Source organism: Myxocyprinus asiaticus, chromosome 48, assembly GCF_019703515.2.
Source record: "Myxocyprinus asiaticus isolate MX2 ecotype Aquarium Trade chromosome 48, UBuf_Myxa_2, whole genome shotgun sequence".
Lineage (NCBI taxonomy): Eukaryota > Metazoa > Chordata > Actinopteri > Cypriniformes > Catostomidae > Myxocyprinus > Myxocyprinus asiaticus.
This window is the reverse complement of record NC_059391.1, coordinates 24573305-24595417: the sequence shown is the minus strand read 5'-3', so window position 1 is coordinate 24595417 and position 22113 is coordinate 24573305. Positions and strand designations below refer to the sequence as shown.

Sequence of the window (22113 nt, the reverse complement as noted above, 5' to 3'; positions counted from 1 at the left end):
TAATGAGTTTCAGGTTTGCACAGGAAATATTAAATATCTTTTCTTGACATGTCAGTCATTTAGAAGATGCTTCACTTAAAAATATTAAGATTTAAATTTCATAAATGTACTTCATATTTAACTACATTAAATAAATATTAAATTAAATATTTTTAGTTAACTTTGTTAAAGATTACACAATTAAATGTAATGGAAATGTAAGAAATTGAAACGCATAAAACTTAAAAATAGGCTTAATTTTTTTTTTTTGTATGAGTTTTAAACGTACTATTTTTAGAACCGTGTGAGAAATGGAAAGGAACATGATGATGACGATGGTTGTGTATGTGTGTGTTTATTTGTTCCGACAGATATGAAAGGATTATTGTGTGAGTCAGTGCATAAGCCTGTTGTACTGTTATACTGTGTATGTGTGTGTATGTGTAAGCCTGTGTTGATACACTTGAGAACATTATGCTTCTGTTATAATGCACACGAGAACCTGATTAGTACACTCTGCAACCGAAGAACAGCTCGCAGACAGACGTCCTTCAACACACAGGTACATACCAACAACTGCAGGTGAGAAGCTTTCTTTGAATGTCCTGTAAACAATATTAAACTACAGAGATACTAAAATACAGTGCATTATATTGAATTATACTGAATAATATATACAGTACATATCAGGCCCAGTGTGTGTGTGTATGTGTGTGTGTGAGAGAGAGAGAGAGTTGGAAGAGATACTGAATTGCAGCAATTCTGATTGACAAAGATTATTACCGTAAATAAAGACACAATGTAAATGAGTCAGCAATAACTTGACTAAGCTGTGTGTGTGTGTGTGTGTTTGCCAACAGAATGTGTACTCTGGATGAGGTTCCATTTAGGGTTGCTTTGGACTGTGTGGAGATACAGTTCGGTCTGAAAGAGCCTGTTGCGGCTCCTGAAATCAACATCCCAGATTGTGTCCAAATACTGCGTGATACAAAGGTCAGAATGCAAATGTGATGCATCATACACTGTAGAATTTACTTACATTACACATTTGACATCACTTAACCACATACTGCCACATCCAAAAATGCAAATGTAATTAGGTTTTGAAGTCTAAAAATAGTGGAGAATATTTAAACACTGCTGATGTATTGTCAATTATAAATCATGATTTTTCTTGAACCATATTTAATGAGGATGTGTATTAGCATGCAGATTATCTTCATATTTACTCACTAACTTGCGAGTTATCGCTTTGAATCAGGATTTGCCATACAAATGACTCTTATGAGTCTGTTCTTTTCATGTATTACTTCAAACGACTCACTAACTCACTGGTTATCGGTTTGTTCTGATTTTAGATGGTGATTTTAACATAGCAATGAATAATATGCTTGATAGGCATCCACCAAGAAAAGCAGTTTCCTCTAACTCAAATCTAATAGCACTTATGGATAAATTTGACCTAGTTGACATTTGGAGAGAAATGTATCCAGAAGTGATACAGTACACTTGGTGTAATAAAGACCGCTCGAGGCAATCCAGAATTGGTTATTGGTTGATTTCTAAAACACTAAGAAGTAACAATATCTCTATTAATATTAGTAACAGTCTGCTGACTGACCATAAAGCCATTATATTTTAATTAATCTATCCCAAAATATAACAATCAATACTTCTAGAGCGTTACTTTGGAAATTAAATAGTTCCCTCCTCAAATATGAAAAGGTGGAGCAACAGATTAAAGAGCTTATCCAATCTTACTGGGAAAGAGCTGAATCACAAAAAGCGTATGGACGTAATTGGGAGCTATTAAAATATGAACTAGGAAAATTCTTAAGAAAATTTGGAAGTAATTTAGCAAAACAAAAAGATTAATAGAAGATCAAGTTCTTTCACAACTATCCACTTTGTCGTTTAAGGAGCCATTGTCAGATAATGAAAAGCTTGAGTACTCCAAACTACAAAATAAATTAGACGAACTATATAGATCCAAAGCTAAGGGAGCCTACGTTAGATCCAAGAAAAAATGGCTGGAAGAAGGAGAGCAAAATTCAGCCTTTTTTTTTTTTTCAGGATGGAAAGATCCAATGCTTTGAATGTCTCTATTGATCGTCTCCGTGCAAATGATAGAGTTCTTGATAATCCATCAAGCTCCAATTTTTATAATGACTTGTATACCTCAAGAAATTGTGAGAGTTCAGCCAACTCTTTTTTTGAATCTAGTATTCAAAATAAAATTATTTCAATAGAAGATAAAGAAGCTGTCCCAATCAGAAATTCGACAGGCTATTAAAACTTTAAAAAATAATAAAAGTCCCGGCTGTGATGGTTTAACCTCTGAGTTATACAAGATGTTTGCCAATAAAATCCCCTTTTTTACTAAAAGTGTTCGAGGAAAGTGTTGAATTGGACGCACTTCCACCAAGTTTAATGTAAGGAGTCATTACCTTGATACCCAAACCCAACAAAGATAAAGAATGTCTAGAAAACTGGAGACCAATTACCCTCTTAAATAACGATTATAAAATTTTAGCTTTAGTTTTATCAAAAAGAGCTCAATTTGTCCTTAACTCTATCATTGATGAATCACAATCAGGCTTTATGAAAAACGTCACATTACTAATAACATTAGATTAGTCTTAGATCTATTAGATTACGAGGACCACACCCCTGATGACAGTTACTTGCTTTTTTTAGACTTCTACAAAGCCTTTGATTCACTCGAACATAATTTTATATTTCAAGCTCTTGTCAAACTTGGATTTGGAGATTCTTTTTGTAGAGCCATCAGGACATTATACAGAAATAATAATAGTGTTATTAAATTAAAATTCGGAACTTCACTGAGATTCACTTTGTCACCTGGAGTAAGACAAGGCTGTCCTATATCTCCATATTTATTCTTGATTGCTTCTCAATTTTTAGCTCTGCATATTTCCATTAGTAATTTACAAGGTATCACAATTGACAATAAACAAAATATTATTATTAGCCAGCTGGCTGACGACACCACTTTGTTTTTGAATGACACCTCTCAAATCCCTTTAGCTTTAAGTTTGATTGATTCCTTTTCCAAAGCTTCGGGTCTCTATTTAAATATCAACAAATGTGAACTAATGGCTATTAAAAACTGTGACGTTCCCTCTATATGCAACATCGCTGTGAAAGATCAAATTACATACTTAGGAATTATAATCAATAAAGACCAAAAAACAAGATGTAAACTGAAGTTGGACAGCTTTTCAACCCACAAGGCAGACTTTATAACTATTTCGATTTTTTACAGAAAAATACAATTCCCATAACAGCTAATGAATATGCTGTTGTTTTCATTCCCTCTGGAATATCTCTATTGATGCATGGTTCTACATTTCCATGGCCATGTACCTTTTCTTTAAACTTAACTGACACTATGATTGGAAGAATATGCTTTTCTGTAGAGCAACAAAAAAATAACTGTAAAATCAGACCTCTCTTCCAGAGAGAGATAGTAACAATTCCTTACATAATACCATATTGGAATAATATTGTAGAGAGTATTCCTTGGGAAAAAGTATGGTCCTTGCCTCATAAGTATCTGCTTACCAATAAAGTAAAGGAAATAACATTTAAACTGATTCATAAAGTTTACCCAACTAAAGCCTTTCTTAGGAGAATTAAATCCGATATTGATATAAATTGTTCTTTCTGTCACTCTTCTGAAGAAACTTTTATTCACTTGTTTTGGCTATGTAACCACACACAGAAATTTTGGTCAGATTTTTTACTGTTTATCCAACTTCATTTTGTATGTGACTTTTCTTTCTGTTATAAAGATGTTTTCTTTGGATTGTTTGAATACTCAAAAGAGAATACAGGAAAATATTACATAATTAATTTATGCTTCCTACTAGCTACATTTCACATACATAAACAAAAATGTACTAGCTCTAAACCTCTCTTTTCTTTATTCAAAGCTGATCTAGATATGTATATGGAAACTATCCAACAATTGGGCAGTGGTGGCTCAGCGGTTAAGGCTCTGGGTTACTGATCAGAAGGTCGGGGGTTCAAGCCCCAGCACCACCAAGATGCCACTGTTGGGCCCCTGAGCAAGGCCCTTGACCCTAACTGCTCCAGGGGTGCCGTATCATGGCTGACCCTGCACTCTGACCCCAGCTTAGCTGGGATATATGAAAAAAAGAGTTTCACTGTATATGTGCAAACGTATAATGTGTGATAAATAAATATTATTATTATTAATTATATTATTAAATTACATATATGTATCTGTCTTATATTTTATGAATAAAAAAATTTAAATTAAATTAAATTAAAAAAAAGCTGGTTATCGCTTTGAATCAGGATTTGTCAGACAATTTGTCTCGTATGAAACGTTTCTTATAATTAATCACTCCAAACGACTCACTAACTTGCGAGTTATCGCTTTAAATCAGGATTTGACAGATAAATGACTCTTATGAGTCGGTTCTTATAATGAATCATGCCTAACGACTCAATAACTAGCTAGTTATCGCTTTGAATCAGGATTTTCCAGACAAATTACTTCTATGAGTCGGTTCTTTTAATGTATTGCTTCAAACAACTCACTAACTTGCGAGTTATCGCTTTGAATCAGGATTTGTTAGACAAATGACTCTTATGAGTCAGTTCTTTTAATGAATCACTACAAACTACACAAAATGAACCAATAACTGTTATATGTATATAAGTTTTGTGTTGAAATTTATCATGCAATGTGTGGTTAAATAAACACAATTACAACACAGTAGATTTTAATAAATTATATTTTAGTTTGATTTAAAAATGTAAAACATTAAACATTTAAATATGTTACCAAAATAGTGTATCGGGCTGAATTCTGTGGGAAACACTGTATATGGATTACATATAACATAATGTTCACATGTATATACTCATATTCATGTTGTTCTCTTCGACAGTATTCGTTCACTATGGAAAAACGGATCATGGCCGCATGTGGTGAATTACAGCGGAAGAACGGAAAGGCCAAAAAACTACCCCAGAGTGTGAGTCCCACCTGCCCACCGTATTGTCTGATGTTCAGCAGCCCGCAGGAGAGTCGAGTAGGACGTCACAGAGGTACAGAACTATGGGAACTGGGCCCACGTCCCCGCAGCTTAAGCCTCAGCGCCACTGACTCACAAAGGCTCCATCCACTGCGGGCAGTCCAGTTCCTCATCGCTGACTCAGACTGCGAGGGCGGCTACAGCGAAGATGACGAGGGTTCGTCCACTGAGGAAGATGTCACTCGTAGCAAAGAAAGACCACAGAGTTCAGGCTCACAGTGCCAGCACTTTCCTCTTCGACACGCCCAGCGAAGCTCCACCCCCCATCTAACACGCCCCGCCCCTTCATCTGCGGTCCCTAAGGTCCGACCGAGCTCCGCCTCCTCTCTAAAGGACATACGGAAACCCCTCCCCCCTGCCCTCACCCAGACACCGAAGGGCAGTCCTCACAACTCCAGACCCCCTCGCAGGAAACCCGCTGTCATAAGAACCAACGGGAGACGGAACACACACACCCTACTTCAGCAAAGACCCTCATCCGCAGGACCGCTGCCCTCTGCTAGGCCACAGAAACCCTCGTCACATGTAACTCATACAAAAAGCATACTGTAGATCCATAGATTTTATTTGGATTATTATTATATAGATTATTATCACAAGTTGTGTCCCAAAAGACGTACAGTTCACTCAGCTATTTAGTATATGAATTTAGTATATGAAGTGTAGTATTGTCTCAAATGAAACACTAACAGTTTTTTTACTACATGGATGCATTCGCCGCTTTTTAGCTGACGGAAGTGAAACACACGAACACACGTAGTGTTGCCGCTAGCTTTAGCTTGTTAGCCAACCTCAGTCCAACGCTTACATTTAAAAAACATACATATTCACTAGGGTATTTGTTATTAAGACAAAATTATTTGTATCGGTTTCTGTATTCGGATAGAACTGGATGTGGGCGTGGCTTAACACGGAAGTGCCACAAGACTAATTTTAAATGTAACTCTCTTACATTTATAGTTTCTGTATATAAAATATGCCTCGGATAGGCCTATTTATATATTATTATTATTATCATTAATAATTATTATTATTATAGCCTAATAATAATGATTACTATTTAATTATATTATTAATATATTCTTTATTTTTTTCTCACTATTTTTAACTTTGGATTCTCCTGGTATTTCTGACATTAATATCTGCTGAAACTGAATTTTCGTTTAGCCTAGTCTGTGCAGTGTGCAAGTATAACAATGTTATTCTGGAGGCACGAGGTGTCAAGCAATTGTGAAAGGTCAAGCACACATTTTGCAGTGATTATTAAATAGCCTACAAATACAAACATTAAAAGAAATGAGAAAAAATTTATTGAGCCTACAAATAGGTGATAGCACCGTAAATCTATATCAGAAAGTGTTATGGTAGGCTACACTCAAGGCTTATTTTGTGTGCACATATTTTAACATAATGTAGAGGACATCATTATTTAGTTAAATTACATGTTCAGAATTAGCTAAATGCAGTGGAATAAATAGCAAGAGCGAGCCTCTATATGTTTCTAGAAGAGAAAAGCGGAAAAAAACGCATGCTTTGGTTTCTCTGCAATCCTCAGTGTGCAGGAATATTCTGAATAGATTTACAAGTATTTAAACCTCTTTGGGGCATTTAAACTGTTTGAGTATAAAAGCTAAACCATGCAATTACCTTCGATGTAAATGTGTTGAGCTTTAAGAGACAGGCAGACGAGCTCCGCTATAAAATCATCACTTTTCAGGTCAGGAATTCAACATCGCGCTCAGGTTGGTTTATGAATCCTTAGGTGTGAATTGTGTGAAGCATTTGGTGTTTATGTATTAACAGGCATTTTAAAAAGTGGAAAATGTGTGTAATATAGTATCTTAGTTAACGTTACTCATGACAGGATTAGATTTCTGAGACGCGCACAATTAACGGAGACTGAAACGGAGTCGAGACTGCGGCCATCCGATGAACTTGAAATCACACCGTGTGCATTTTCATTCATAAGGTTTACACTGTAGTAATACTGGCTTCACAGACGCATTATTGTTTTGTAATTTTCGATATGTTTATTTAAAATATCGCTTAATACCTGTGCTCGTTGGATGATCAGTCTTCCGAATATTTTTTCTATTATTCGGATTAATTCGTTATTCGTTTTGAAGTCATTATTCGTGCCTTTCCGAATAAGGTATTCGGTTTCGGGCACAACCCTAATATTCACACAGCGTGGGGTGATGGTAAAGCATTCAACTCACATTTGTAAGATGCTGTCTTCATAGAAATTTCGCTAGTTGCCATGTTCACGATTAATTACAAATGTGTTGTCAGGCCAGCACCACAGCCAGATAACTCCACCCCTTCCGCTAAGTAGAGCAAGAGTGCATAAAATGTCCAACATTCAGCCAGTCGCTTGCGTCTGTGTTCATGTACTTGTGTAGAGTATGTTTCGGTCTTTAGTCTCAATTACAGATGGCACATCCCCAAACCACCTACAGTTTGTTCGCTGACTGTATGATGCAAATTGCTCGAAAAACTGCTAAGTACTTTCTCAATCTGGCAAGCTCTAATTTGATTGGCTGTCTTTATGCAACCTTTGCGAAAAAGGGTTACGCACCAATACAGTTGTGTACTGTGGTATACACCTATGATGACCAAGACTTTCACCCACTATTGCACTTGTGTATATGGTTGTGTGACAATAAAAGTGAAGTGATGCACAAAGACACTGTCTGTGTTTAGAAAAAGTAGGCTGCTTACGGACAGTTCGCACGTACTGTGCTGATGATGATACTGTGTCACGTATACTGTGCGCAAGAGACGTACCGGCAGGCAGAAACCGAAGTACACGTTCACCTTTAAGTGGTCGTTTTTGTCCAGAATAAGCTGCGATGTGGACCAGACTTTATGTTGTAAGTCAAAAGTTGTTAAGCTGAATGTGTGTTTTGGTGTGTATTAGGATCTGCGTCCACGAACTTCTGCAGGGCTGCAGGACGCTCACGCAGATCTGCTTTGTGCTTTGAGTCAGGAGGAGCGAGATCTACTTGAAGCTGTTACACAGCAAGGATACACACTGCACACTGCAATACTGGCAATGCAGAGGACTGGACCCAAGAGCCCTGATCAGGTACCATACTTACAAACAAACACACTTGTGCGTATACACATACTGTTTGCACACACTCTCACACTGTTTTTCTTTCTTCAGATTTTGAGTTACCTGACATCATGTGACCGGCTGTGTCGGTTGGGTTTTGAGAAGACTCAGGTGGAAGAAGCCCTGGAGATGTTCCAGAACTGTGAGAGCAAAGTGAGACCTGAAAGAGAAACTCCACCAGTCAGCATTTAACATTGCAAACATTCCACGAATCAGCATGCAACACACCAAACACTCCACCAATTTTTTTGTATTGTTCTATGTTGTCTGATATTTTATGTTTGTTTCAGGCTGCAGAGTTCCTGTTTTTGCTGGCTCAGTTCTGTGAGATGGGTTTCCAGCAGAGCACCATCAAAGAAGTTCTGCTGGTACATGAGAACCATAAAGAGAGAGCCCTAGAGGAGCTCATGACCCACAGCGGCTAAAAACACACCTCTGCTACATGAGTGAATGAATCTTCAGCTTTATGAATTAATTCAGATCATAAATGAATGTATAAATCCTTTGCTTTATGAATCTACAATTGTCCAGTCTTTAATGGAGTTGTCCTGTTTGTTTATTGATTTCAGTATATTCTTTTTAATATTTTGATGACGTCACATAATTGAACTGTAGATCAGTATGATGAAGAATAATCAGCTAAAAGATGACAGAACAATAAATCAGAATTTTTTATTGATCATGATCAGAATTGATCATCTAGGAAGTTTAACACATTGAGAACAGAGCTGGAGAGAGTTTATATGACTTTGTTGTATCATTTATTCTGCATCAATAATTAATTTAGTTTTAGTGAAATTTTCCAGTATATTGACATTTTCCAATATATAGAATTTGATCAAAAAGGTTCACATAAAGTTTGTGCATTTTCATTTTAAAAGTATCACCATTTTTTTTTTAAACAGTTCTTAGTTTCACTTCATCTTTATTCTGAAGCTTTGCTTGACATGTAGCATCATAAATATGTAACAGAAAAATAAATTAAAAAATACTGTAAATGAATGTTTAATTTCTGATTCGATTTTTTTAATATACTGTTTTCTTTGATTTTTTTTTTTTTTTTTTTTTTTTGTGTCTCTATTTATTCATGCAAGTATAGAACTGTATTTAAAATAAATAAAGGAATGATTCTGGTTCAATTAAGCTCAGTTGAACGAATTAGTGGCATTATGTTGATTACCACAAAAAATTATATCTACTCTTCCCTCCTTTTCTTTCAAAAAAGCACAAATTTGGGATACAGTGAGGGACTTACAATGGAAGTCAATGGAGCCAATTTGTAATGTTAGAATACTCACTGTTTTTAAAAGTATAGCCACAAGATATAAACAATATGCGTGTTAACATGATTTTAGTGTGATAATTTTATTTACTTTTCTGTATAAAGTTATATCCAATTTTACTATCTTGTTGCCATGGTGATGTAATGCTGTAATACCTATAATCTCGCAAAACAGCGTTTTAAACAACTTTAAAGATCAAATACCACAAACGTTTTAACCGAATAATTAATGTAAGTGCTTTAATAAAATTATAAGCTTCACATTTCTGCCTTTAAACCCTCCAAAAATTGGCCCCCATTCACGTCCATTGAAAGTGCCTCACTGTAACCTCCATTTTTGCTTCTTTTTTTTTTTATATTATATTTTTTTTAAAGGAGGGACAGTCGAAATTACGGAGAAAAATGTATTCACCCAGTGGTGCAAAGTGTTTTAATTAAACATTATTTTAAATGTAAATAATGTTTATTTGCCTTGTCAGCTTTACTGAAAAAAAAAATAGATTAGAGCTAATCAAACTAAATTTGATTAAATTCACAGCTCTGTTGATTAAAGATCCTGCAACGCGACTGCTGATTGGCTAAGAAGAATTTTTCGTTACGTCATTCCATTCATCCGTACATCTGATAAAACTGGCCAACTCCACTCGCTCGCTGGAACAGTTGCTAAACTTGCTATGACGTTCAACAGCCTATCAGCAGGCGGAATGTTCTTGTCATGTTTGTTCTCAGCCAATCAGAAGCCAGGGGACTTTCAGTGCGGCGTTTGAATTTTTGAGGCAGAAGCTTCAGAAAGATCGTGGAATAACGCGTAAAATAAAGTTTAAAAGTGTCAAAACAGCGTTTGGCGATCGTTTAAATCTCTTTAAATCTGAGATCTGCGGCGGGAGGACAGAATGAGGAAAAGGTAAGACACAGAGAGAGAGAGAGTTTGAACGAGTGTTCGTTTATATAGATAAGTAAATAAATGTGGATATAAATGTTTGTGTTAGGGTTCATTTTCAGGGCAACACACAATAAATGTGTTTTTATTGTAATCAGAGTGGAAATATTCGATGTTTTATGATTTTATGTCATTTGTTTAATTTTAAAATCTTTTGGCTGATTAGCACCGGAGCTACACAACTGCTGATTTGTACAGACAGTGATTATTTTTTTCATTAGTAAAAATTATAACCATTAATAGTGTTATTGACAAAGAAATCTAATATATCAATAATACAGACTTTCATCAATGCTACTGATTTTTAATGGTCTTTTTTCCCCCCTAAAAAATATAGCCATTAATTAATAATGCTGATTTCATAATTATCTTATATATATATATATATATATATATATATATATAGACAATAACCAATTACACTGCTGATTCATAATGCTAATTTTTCCAGTAATACAGACTGTAATCAATATTGCTGTAGCTTTATGATTGTTTACCAATAAAATAAACTCTTGCAGTGTCATTCATAAAGAAAATAATCCTGATGGTTGATGCTTTCTGACTCTTGTTGACCTCATTTTATTGTGTTTTTAATTCACCACACACACACACACACACACACTGTTTGACATCTGACCATTTAAAATATCTCTAAAAGATCTGTCAACACACATTAGATTAAGTGGTGCTTTATAACAGGAAAAAAAAGAGATTACTTCCCATGTTTCATGGTTTGAGCAAGATTATATAGACCTGACTTTATATGTGTATGTGTTTCTGCAGTGAGATCCATGCTGCGGAGTCTGTATCATGTCTGAACAAGGCTCTCAATCAACTGAAGGATATCTGGGAGGAGATCGGCATCCCAGAAGACCAGAGACTGCAGCGCACAGATGCCGTTCACATGCACATCAAGGTCTGTTATATTCTGTATGTTTCTCATTGACTGGAGACTCCGATATTCAGGGTACTAATATGAATGTCACATCCTGGTTTCAGAACCTGCTGGACATGATGATCTCAGAGGAGGAGGGGCTAAAGACACGCTTGCTGAGCAGTATTAATGCCTGCAGGAAAGAAGTGACCAGCTTGTGTGACGAGCTTCAGCTATCTGAATTTCAGGTGAGTCACTATCATTGGAGTCTCAGCTTCAAATGACCTGCCAAAATGGCAAGAGCTTCTAGTGCAGCGACAACTAATCGCTAACTAATAACTGATCATGGAAATAATTAACAATACATTTCTTTATCGATTAGTCGGATATGTGCAACATGCACTGAGAAATGCGATCAGTGATGCCACTTTACAGTAGTTATAAAATGTGTTTTCATGATAAAACTTGTATAAGACGAGATCCACGCAATCCATTTCATTTAAGCTTTTTTTTCATCTATCATTTCTGTTGTTTACAGTCAGTTGTTGAAATGTTAAAGGGATAGTTCTCCCGAAAATGACATTTCTCTCATTATTTACTCACCCTCATGCCATCCCAGATGTTTGACTTTCTTTTAAGATTTTTAGAAGAATATCTCAGCTCTGTTGGTCCATACAATGCAAGTGAATGGTGACCAGACCTTTTGTAGCTCCAAAAATCACACAAAGGAAACCTAAAAGTAATCCATAAGTCTCCAGTGGTTTAATCCATGTCTTCAAAAACGATATGATAGGTGTGGGTGAGAAACAGATCAATATTTAAGTCCTTTTTTACTATAAATTCTCCTCCCTGTCCAGTAGATGGTGATATGCACGAAGAATTTGAATCGCCAAAAAACAAAAGAAGAACTCTCTTAAGAGAGAAGAGGGTTTAGGGCTGGTGAAAGTGGAGATTTATTGTAATAAATGACTTGAATATTGATCTGTTTCTCACCCACACCTATCATATTGCTTCAGAAGACATGGATTACTTTTATGCTGCCTTTGTGTTTTTTGAACCTCAAAGTTTTGGACCATTTTGACTTGCAGTGTATGAATTGGGATGGCATGAGGGTGAATAAATGATGAGAGAATTTCCCTTTTTGGGTGAGCTATCCCTTTAATTCTAATCATACATAGCATGGATGTGGTAAAGAGCTACTCTCCTCTCGTTAATGTGCGTGCAACTGAAATACTTTAGTGAGACACTTGCTGAGCAGTCTGTATTCTTAAAGAAACTACCATTTTAGCACTTGATATATCAATGTAAATGCATGTCAATGGTAAAAATTATGCATATAAGTAACAAACAATTATATAAATGTGTAATTATTGAATAATTTTATACATGGTCTCCTACAACGTTTGTGCAGGGCTTTGGTGAAATAAATGTGCAACTTGTACATTTTTAAAAAGCTACACTATAGTAATATTTGCCCCCCTAGAATGTACTTTCGGGGCATTTATATATATATATATATATATGTGTGTGTGTGTGCGCGTGCGTGTATATGTTGTTGTTTTTTTGTTTTTTTTTCTTAGGGCATAATACCATGTGTCTGCCATCTTTGTCTAACTCTTCAATTGAATTAGTTAATTGAAATGGTCACCACATTGTCTAAACCCATAGCTAGATAATATTCTATTCAGTGCCTATGAAATGTTTGTTAAATGTTAGCTAACATATGCTGGTTAGTTTATGTCCCTGGTCAAATTAATCTGGCTCTGTTTGATTAATAATCCGTTTTTGGTCTTTTTGCATTAGGAGGAGGTCGGCCTCACAATGCTGCAGTTGGAAAAGGACCTCCGTACGCAGGTGAAGATTATGCTGAAAGAGAAGAGTTCTCGTCAGAGCGAGCTCATGTCTCTGATTCAGAAGGATCAAGATCTGTGTGATGTTCTGTGTGAGGACCTCTACCCCATCCACCCCGAACAAGTGCCATCACAACAGCAGCTGCAGAACTACAGGCAACACATCACCCACCGCAACCAGGAGAAGGTAAAATGCATACCACAACAACAACCTGCTGTTTGAAACTGTATGAAACTGTTTTAGACAGTAGAATGTTATATTGCCACATGAATTCTTTAAATGAATAGTTCACCCAAAAATAAAAGTTCTCTCATCATTTACTCACTCTCGTGCCATCCAAGATGTGTATGACTTTCTTTCTTCTGCAGAACACAATATATAGAATATATCATTTTAGTAGGTCCATACAATGCAAGTAAATGGTGACCACCAGCATATGGTGAAATGCTGCCTTTATTTGCTTTTTGGAGCTTCAAAGTTTTTAAGATGACTGATGACATTTGTAGGAGCGTCGTCATGCAGAGTTTGTTGAAATGAAGCGTCAAATCACTGTACTAATGGAGGATCTGGAGCAGCTTCCTGACAGCACCTTTGAGAGAGACGCTGTATGTGAGGATGAAGACGCCTTCTGCCTTTCAACAGAAAATATCAACTCGCTCAAAGTGTTACTGCGGCAGGTACACACACATTCTTCACAAACTTCTTTCTTTTGCTGTCTCACTCTCATTAAACAGGTGTGACTTTGTTTTCTCAAATCTGTTACCTTGGATAACTGATCAATGCACTTAATGGTGCCTGTGTTTTCAGCTTGAAACTCGTAAAGCTGCGAGTGAAGCGCTGTGTGTGTCCATTCGTAGTCGGATCGAGGAGCTGTGGAAGATGCTACAGATTCCTGTCGAAGAGAGAGAGACTATCATGCAGAACACACACACTAGCACAAAGAGCCATTTGAATGCAGTGAGTACATATACATGCGCGCGTGCACACACCTATCAGTAATATAGGTCATGCTGTTGAATTTCTAAAACGCTAACAATCTGTCTGTCTTTGTGTCACAGCTGCAGGCAGAGCTCCAGCGCTTGGAAGAGCTAAAAAATAAAAACATTGAACGTGTAATTCAGACAATAAGAGTGGAGATTGTGACGTTCTGGGAGAAATGTTACTACAGTCGAGAGCAGAGACAAGCTTTCACGCCTTACTACAGTGGTATGCTAAAAAATATATATTTTTCAGTTTTAGAAAATTGTCTGAATCCCATTTGTATAATTCCAAGAACGAAAAGCACTTATCTGTGCTGGTGATGGTATGTACGTTTTAGTATGTACTGTAGATGGAATGACAAAATGCTAGTATTAGTTTTCCATGGTCATGGAAATCCCGATAGATGCTTATCTTTTTTTTTCTCCCTGTGGCTGGTGCTGGATTGTACAGAATAACAATGGCCTCTAGAGGTGAAATCTAAACAATCACTGACACCTTGTGGGGATTTTCTGGATCTAAATCTGTCATCATTGACAATATTCATCCATATTTGTATCCTCACTTCAATGCATATTTTATTATTTAGATTAGATAATCAAGTGTTTTAAATTAAAGTGAGGGCATGCAAAGAAAAATGTAAGCATATGCCCTGTCAGCACATACAGTGAGCCTCCAATTTCATATTTTGTGAATAATAATAATAATAATAATAAACCTTATTCCTCATTAAACCTCATCTGATTTTATATAATATATATATATATATATATACATACATACATACAGCTGAGAGACCACTGCACATTTATCAGTTTCTCTGGATTTACTATTTATAGGTATGCTTTTGAGTAAAATGAACATTTTTGTTTTATTCTTTAAAGTACTGACAACATTTCTCCCAAATTCCAAATAAAAATATTGTCATTTAGAGCATTTATTTGCAAAAAATGGCAACTGGTCAAAATAACACAAAAAGATGCAGTGTTTTTAGACCTTGAATAATGCAAAGAAAACAAGTTCATATTCATTTATAAACAACACAATACTAATGTTTTAACTTGAGGAAGAGTTCAGAAATCAGTATTTGGTGGAGTAACCATGATTTTCAATCACAGCTTTCATGTGCCTTGACATGCTCTCCACCAGTCTTTCACATTGCTGTTGGGTGACTTTATGCCACTCCTGGTGCAAAAATTCAAGCAGCTCAGCTTTGTTAGATGGCTTGTGGCCATCCATCTTCCTCTTGATCACATTCCAGAGGTTTTCAATGGGGTTCAGGTCTGGAGATTGGGCTGGCCATGACAGGGTATTGATCTGGTGGTCCTCCATCCACATCTTGATTGACCTGACTGTGTGTCATGGAGCATTGTCCTGCTGGAAAAAAAACAATCCTCAGAGTTTGGGAACGTTGTCAGAGCAGAAGGAAGCAAGTTTTCTTCCAGAATAACCTTGTACGTGGCTTGATTCTTGCGTCCTTCACAAAGACGAATCTGCCCGATTCCTGCCTTGCTGAAGCACCCCCGGATCATCATCAATCCTCCACCAAACTTCACCGTGGGTGCGAGATGCTGTGGCTTGTAGGCCTCGCCAGGTCTCCGTCTAACCATTAGATGACCAGGTGGAGGATCGGTGATGATGCCACACCAGTGTGAATGTGTGCGAAAATCCCAGGAGTTACAGAAATACTCAAACCAGCCCATCTGGCACCAACCAATCATGCCACGATCCAAATCACTGAGATCAAATTTTTTCCCCATTCTGATGGTTGATGTGAACATTAACTGAAGCTCCTGACCGTATCTGCATGATTTTATGCACTGCACTGCTGCCACACAATTGGCTGATTAGATAATCACATGGATGATTGTTGGTGCCAGACTGGGATTTTCACACACAACAGTCTCTAGAATTTACTCCGAATGGTGCCAAAAACAAAAACATCCAGTGAGCGGCAGTTCTGTGTAGGGAAACGCCTTGTTGATGAGAGAGGTCAACAGAGAATGGCCAGACTGGTTCAAAATGACAAAGTCTACGATACATAGATAACTGCTCTGTACAGTTGTGGTGAGAAGAATATCTCCGATTGCTATTTTGAGATGCAGCTTGGCTCTGTTTTGGTGGCACGAGGGGGACCTACACAATATTAGGCAGATAGTTTTAAGTGTGTGTGTGTGTAATATACATACATACATACATACATACATACATACACACATACACACACAAAACCCTTCATCTGGTGAATTCATAGGCTACAAACAGCTTAATTTGGTAAATGCTTAAATATGGAGCATTGTAACAGAGCCAAGTCTCCATAATTTCAAAATAAGCGTCACCTATTTGTTTCGGGCTTGTTAGTTAAAAGTCCCACATTGATATTTATACAGTCTTCTTTTAAATTTTTGGTTATTTTGGGGGTTTTGGTTGAACAATAAACTGCATCTTGGATTTTATACATTTTGGACTCTTGTAGCCTCTTGTGTCTGTGCCCCTCTTAGTAAGGAAAGACTAAGCTTTTTTTTTTTCTTTTTTTTTCAATTTTATAAATACATTTTAAAAACTATCAGCCGACTAATCTGTTATCGGCCTTTTCCACCACCGTACTTATCAGTATCGGCAAAATCTACAATCGGTCGACCTCTATTGAATACAAATGTTTGTGATTTATATTCATCCTCTACAATATTTCATCAGCTAGAAATGGCTTTTTATGAGTGCAATCTCTATCAAAGTAAAATATATTTTTAAAAGTCCTTATCTAGCAATCATAAATAACTGGAAATGTCATGGAAATTCTTTGGTCAAAAGGGATAAGAAAAAGTATGTTGTGTGTTTGTGGGATGCATACTGAGAAAATCTATCAGTAGTAGTACAGTACACCATTCAGGAACCTTTAGATCACTTTTTCTCTTTTTTTATTTGGGATGCACAACTCAAAGCATATTATATTGAATGGAGATAAATTGGAATTCACTCATAGATTTTAAAAGTGCAGAAGGCACACAAGGATTGGTTGATGTTTGAATTTGATGTTTTGTGCCATTAGATGATTTGGACGAGGAGGTGTTGCGTGAACATGAGCTGGAATTGGAACAACTGAAGCTAGATTATATGGAACACAGCGAGCTGTACGACGCCGTTTCAACCTGGAGCAGCAACTGGACTCTGTATCAAGAGCTAGAGGTGAGAAATCAAGAGAAGTATTCCAAATAAATGTCAAATTCAAAACAATATTCAGCTAATGACTTGGTTTTTTTTTTCAAATCAGAAAAAAGCCACAGACCCTTCTCGCTTTAACAACAGAGGAGGAAACCTGCTGAAAGAGGAGAAACAGAGAGCGGACCTGCAGAAGAGTCTGCCGAAGGTTTGATCTGAGCTTCAAATACAAAGCCTGACGTGGGATTGACTGGAAAGTCTTGTATGCTAATTTTGTATGTCTTTATTTTGTCCGATTGGTCAGCTGGAGAAGAGTCTGAAGGCTCAGATTGACCAGTGGGAAGAGGTGCACGGTAAAGAGTTCCGCGTGAACGGACAGCCATTCCTGCAATATGTGGAAGACCAATGGAATCAACACCGGATGGAGAAAGAGAGAGGAAAACAGGAACGGGTATAAACAGTTCTGAACAGTTAATTTCCTCTTGATGTTTTTTGACATTGTCCATTTTATCTCTATTCTTTCTTTATTATGTGATCTTCCAAGTTAAATGCAATCTAATCTCTATGGAAAGTATTTGTGGCATGATAATTAATCTGTGATCATTTTTACTTGTCCCTCGGATAGTAAAAATGCATATGGCACATTGTTTTGTTGACATGCTGGCTTTTGTACTGTGCAGCAAATGAAGAAATTGAAACAGACTGAGGAAGACCTGCTGTATGGCACTCTTATCAGAACACCAAACAAGAGAAGACTCGCAGCCACCCCGACACCAGGCAAAACACGCAAGGTACTTAATGCGTTTGCATATGTGTATTAGTGGTCGCTGAATATGATTTTCTCAAAGGCCGTCGTCAATGGCAGATGTAATGGCGGTATAAATAAATGATGGCAAAAAAAACTAAATTCATGAGATTAAATTGACAATTTATTTAACTTTATTTGCAGTATCCATTTACAAGACCATCAGTAGAATTTGCAAGTGACACAAAGGGGGGGCTAACACTTCTATATGCAATTTAAGAAAATACAATTTAAAATCGGTGTAAAATCAAAATTTATCCCATTAACTAGAGGTAGACCGATATATTGGTTTTACCAATTAATCAGTGCTGATAGTTGCCTTTTCGAAATCTCAGCAAAGTCTTTTTAGCAAGTCAGTTCACTCGGCGGCCATTTTTGGAAAGCTCCCGGCCAGCTATTTTCTATGGCAACAAGCGGCATCTCCTATCTACTTGAATTGGGACCGAAAAAGACCAAAATCTCCAAAACGGTTGGTCAAGATTATGACCAAAGAGCATATTTCAAATCAGCGGCAAAATCTGACAACACTTGTATCATAAATTGTGCTTTACCTCAGATCACGCAAAAAAAAAAAAAAAAACGTAATTTTCCCGGCTTATGTAGCTAATTTGCATGCGCATTCACGAGTTGATTGACGGGCAATGTCTGGTTCTAAAAGGTGATTGGCTCTTTTACCTGTAGGGCGGGACTTCCTTTCCACATATATTGACTGTTGGGTGTTCCAATTTCTCCCATTCATTTTGAAAGAAGTGACCCGTCTCTGCTAAATAATCTCCATTTCAGTTACTGGTAAAAATCTATGCCAATAGTTTCCGACATCTTGTGAATAAAAATAAACCTTATTCCTCATCAAACCTTCATCTGGTGAATACATTATAAAAGGCTTAATTTAGTAAATACTACTAATTATAGAGCATTTTAACAAAGCCAAGTCTTCATTTCAAAATAAGAGTCCCTTGTGTGTTTTGGGCTTATTCATAGTTTAAAAATCCCTTGTTATGCACCAATATTTATGTGTTTTATTTTGGTTGGAAAGTAAGCTACATCTGGGATTTTATTCATTTTGGACTCTTGTAGCCACTATGCCTGCCTGTCATAGTAAGCGCAGACTAAGAAAATCTTTTAACATTCTATAAATAGATTTGAAAAAATATCGGCCAATTAATCTGTTATCTGCCTTTTCCACCACCTTAGTTATCGGTAATGGCAAAATCCACTATTGCTCGACCTCTACTGTTTACTTTAATGCATGTTTCTTGTTTTACTCTGCGTGTTTCATTTTGCATGTTATTACAAATGGGGGAAAAAAGGAAAATGTCTTGGTAATCTTTCATCAAAATGTAACAACTTGCTCTGCCTCTGAAACGACTTTACTTTTCAGCTTAGGCTAATACTCTGGTATGTAACAGCCACTTTTTACAATCCAAAAATGTATCAAATCAAGTACCGCCAACCTTTTTTTTTTTTTCCTCATTGAATATTCTTTTATTCTGAAATGCGTTATGGAAGTAAAATGGGTTTTGAATGCCGTTTCATGTTGACTTTAATGATGAAAAAATGAGACAGACAGAAAAAGTGGTTAAATTTATTGTGGAATTATCTTATTTTTATTTATTTTTTTTACACAATATTTACTAAATTCACTGTTAGACGTTATCAATATTTTGGAACACGAGGGAGCTAGAACCTAAAACGTGTAGAAAATGAAAATGGCGAACTAATCGGCCTGGGCTGCGTTTCCCAAAAGCATTGCAAGCTTAAGTTGATCGTAGAGACCATTGCTGCCAATTGTTTCTACGAACTACATAGGCTTACTATGCTTTTGGGAAATGCAGCCCTGACTGATATCGGTCTATCTTTAAAGCTAAAGTATACTTCTTTTAAAAAAAAAATAAAAAAAAAAAAAGTTCTTCTGTGTTTCTGTAGCTGATCACCACCTCTAGTATTTGCTCCACCCCCAACACGACACTCCGTTCCACATGTCCCTCCCCTGCTATGAGACCGCCCCTTTCCACTAGCAAGGTAAGCTATGTTCGTTCAAACACTGGATACATCACGTTATTATGATTACTTTTGATGTAATTGTAAATTGCTCCTCTGGTAGTTGGGTGTGCGAACACCCGCTCGTGGCCGAACTCCTCGCGGTCTAGAGAGAAACAAGGAGAACATTTCTCATCTGAACGGAGCCTTGCGCACTATGACCGCCAGCCCTAATAGAAACTACTCCATCACGTCTGTGGCCTCCTCCTACTCGGAGTTTGCGGTAAGTTCCTCATCATCATCATCCTCCCTGACCTGCAGCTCAGTCTCGACACAGATGCAGCAGATAGACTGATTGATAGACTGACCTTGTGTGCTATTTTTGCCTTCTGTTGTAGAAGGATTCAGAATCCACTGCAGTATCCAGGTCTGTAACTCTAAAGACCATTCACTAACACACACTCCTGTGTATTTAACCTGACTAATGGCAGGGTCTGTGTGTGTGTGTTTTCAGCTTTTAACAGCACTTGCTTCTGGAGTTAGGACAGCAAGTGACGTATTACTCTGAGCTTGAAAGCCACTCCACAGCTAATATTCAGTTTGCCGTTTAACAAATAGAAATGAATTATCTTGCTCCATCTTTTCTGTCCATTTGGGTTTTGTTGGGGGCAGAATGTTGTTTTATTGGTTACAGGAACTGAGTTCAGAATGCCCTTAAAATATAAATGACTTTTGATTGAATTGCTTTACGTACGCATTTACAGGTATTTCTTTAATTAAAGGAATATTCCGGGTTCGATGCAATTTAAGCTTTGAAAGCATTTGTGGCATAATGTTGATTACCACAAATTAATTTCAACTCGTCTTCCTTTTATTTAAAAAAAAAAAATAAAAAATCTGGGTTACAGTGATGCACTTACAATGAAAGTGTCAAAAATGTAATATGACATTAGTGTGATTATCTGTTTGTTTGTTTTTCTGCAGCGGGAGCTCTCAAACGCCTCTAAATCCAATGTCAAGACTGGAGTTTTGAACTCCACCATCACACGCTGAATGCTGGTGGAGCAAACCTGCTCAGCTGAACTGTTGGCCTACATCAGTGAAGACAAAAAAAGTTTTTATAGAGATATTGAATGTAAATCATCATGAATTTATAGCAGTATTGTAAATATTTTAGCTCTGCGTTTTGGCCTTTTCTCTCGACCTTTTTTCCCCTTTATTTAACTGTTCTTTTTATGAGTTTTGAATGAATGATTTTCTGTTTTTGAGCTTGACATTTATTAAATCACTTGATACAGTTTTTATAAAAACTTTGCTAACACTGATCTAATGGCTCTGAGACGAATTTGATCTTTTGTACTTTAAAATCAAGATTGCATTTTGATGCATATAAGGATTTTTGGCATTTTACTTTATTTTACATCAACACTACCTTTTTTTATTGGCATCACTCCTTTGAAATAGCAGCTGATGTGGTGGTTGGCAACCTGTAAATAAATGTTTGTTTTCATGGAGACATTGTGTGTATTGTGGAATTCTGATTTATTGATTAGGAGGATAGAAGCTTATTTAGTGAGGAATTTTAAAATGGGGAAAAAATGGAAAATTCTATCATCTACTCACCCTCATTCCATCCCAGAAGTGTACGGCTTTTTTTCTTTTGCAGAACGCAAAGATTTTTAGAATATTTTGGCTCTGTAGGTCCTTACAATGCAAGTGAATGGTGACCAAAACTTTGAGTCTTCCAAAAGCACATAAAGCCAGCATTAAAGTAATCCATACGACTATAGTGGTTAAATCCTAGTCTTCTGAAGAAATATGATAGGTATGGGTGAGAAACAGATCAATATTTAAGTCCTTTTTAACACGCATTCTATGCATGAAGGCTGTGAATCTCCAAAAACAAAAGAAGAATGAGAAAGTTGTGATTGATGGTAAAAAAAAAAAAAAAAGGACTTATATATTGATTTGTTTCTCACCCACACCTATCATATTTCTTCAGAAGACTAGGATTTAACCACTGTAGTTGTATGGATTACTTTTATGCTGCCTTTATG

General features: G+C 36.6%; 2 protein-coding genes across 4 annotated transcripts; both read left to right on the top strand.

Moving 5' to 3' along the window:
- The first annotated feature begins 342 nt into the window (after positions 1 to 342).
- LOC127437377 (ubiquitin-associated protein 1-like) lies at positions 343 to 9155 on the top strand. Its single transcript, XM_051692205.1, has 6 exons — positions 343 to 561; positions 840 to 972; positions 4923 to 5594; positions 7990 to 8157; positions 8239 to 8340; positions 8478 to 9155. The coding sequence occupies exons 1-6, from the start codon at positions 353 to 355 to the stop codon at positions 8610 to 8612; spliced, it is 1419 nt and encodes a 472-aa protein (XP_051548165.1). The 5' UTR covers positions 343 to 352; the 3' UTR covers positions 8613 to 9155.
- A 1039-nt stretch (positions 9156 to 10194) lies between these two features.
- LOC127437376 (protein regulator of cytokinesis 1-like) lies at positions 10195 to 21565 on the top strand. 3 transcript variants are annotated; one of them, XM_051692202.1, is made up of 15 exons: positions 10195 to 10373; positions 11193 to 11325; positions 11409 to 11531; positions 13087 to 13320; positions 13641 to 13811; positions 13942 to 14091; positions 14193 to 14340; positions 17162 to 17298; positions 17384 to 17479; positions 17576 to 17722; positions 17952 to 18062; positions 20003 to 20098; positions 20181 to 20339; positions 20458 to 20483; positions 21041 to 21565. In XM_051692202.1, the coding sequence occupies exons 1-15, from the start codon at positions 10363 to 10365 to the stop codon at positions 21087 to 21089; spliced, it is 1791 nt and encodes a 596-aa protein (XP_051548162.1). In that variant the 5' UTR covers positions 10195 to 10362; the 3' UTR covers positions 21090 to 21565. The 3 variants fall into 3 exon arrangements, with proteins under 3 accessions (XP_051548162.1, XP_051548161.1, XP_051548164.1); XM_051692201.1 differs by having other exon boundaries at positions 20455 to 20483; XM_051692204.1 differs by lacking the exon at positions 20458 to 20483.
- Positions 21566 to 22113: the final 548 nt, after the last annotated feature.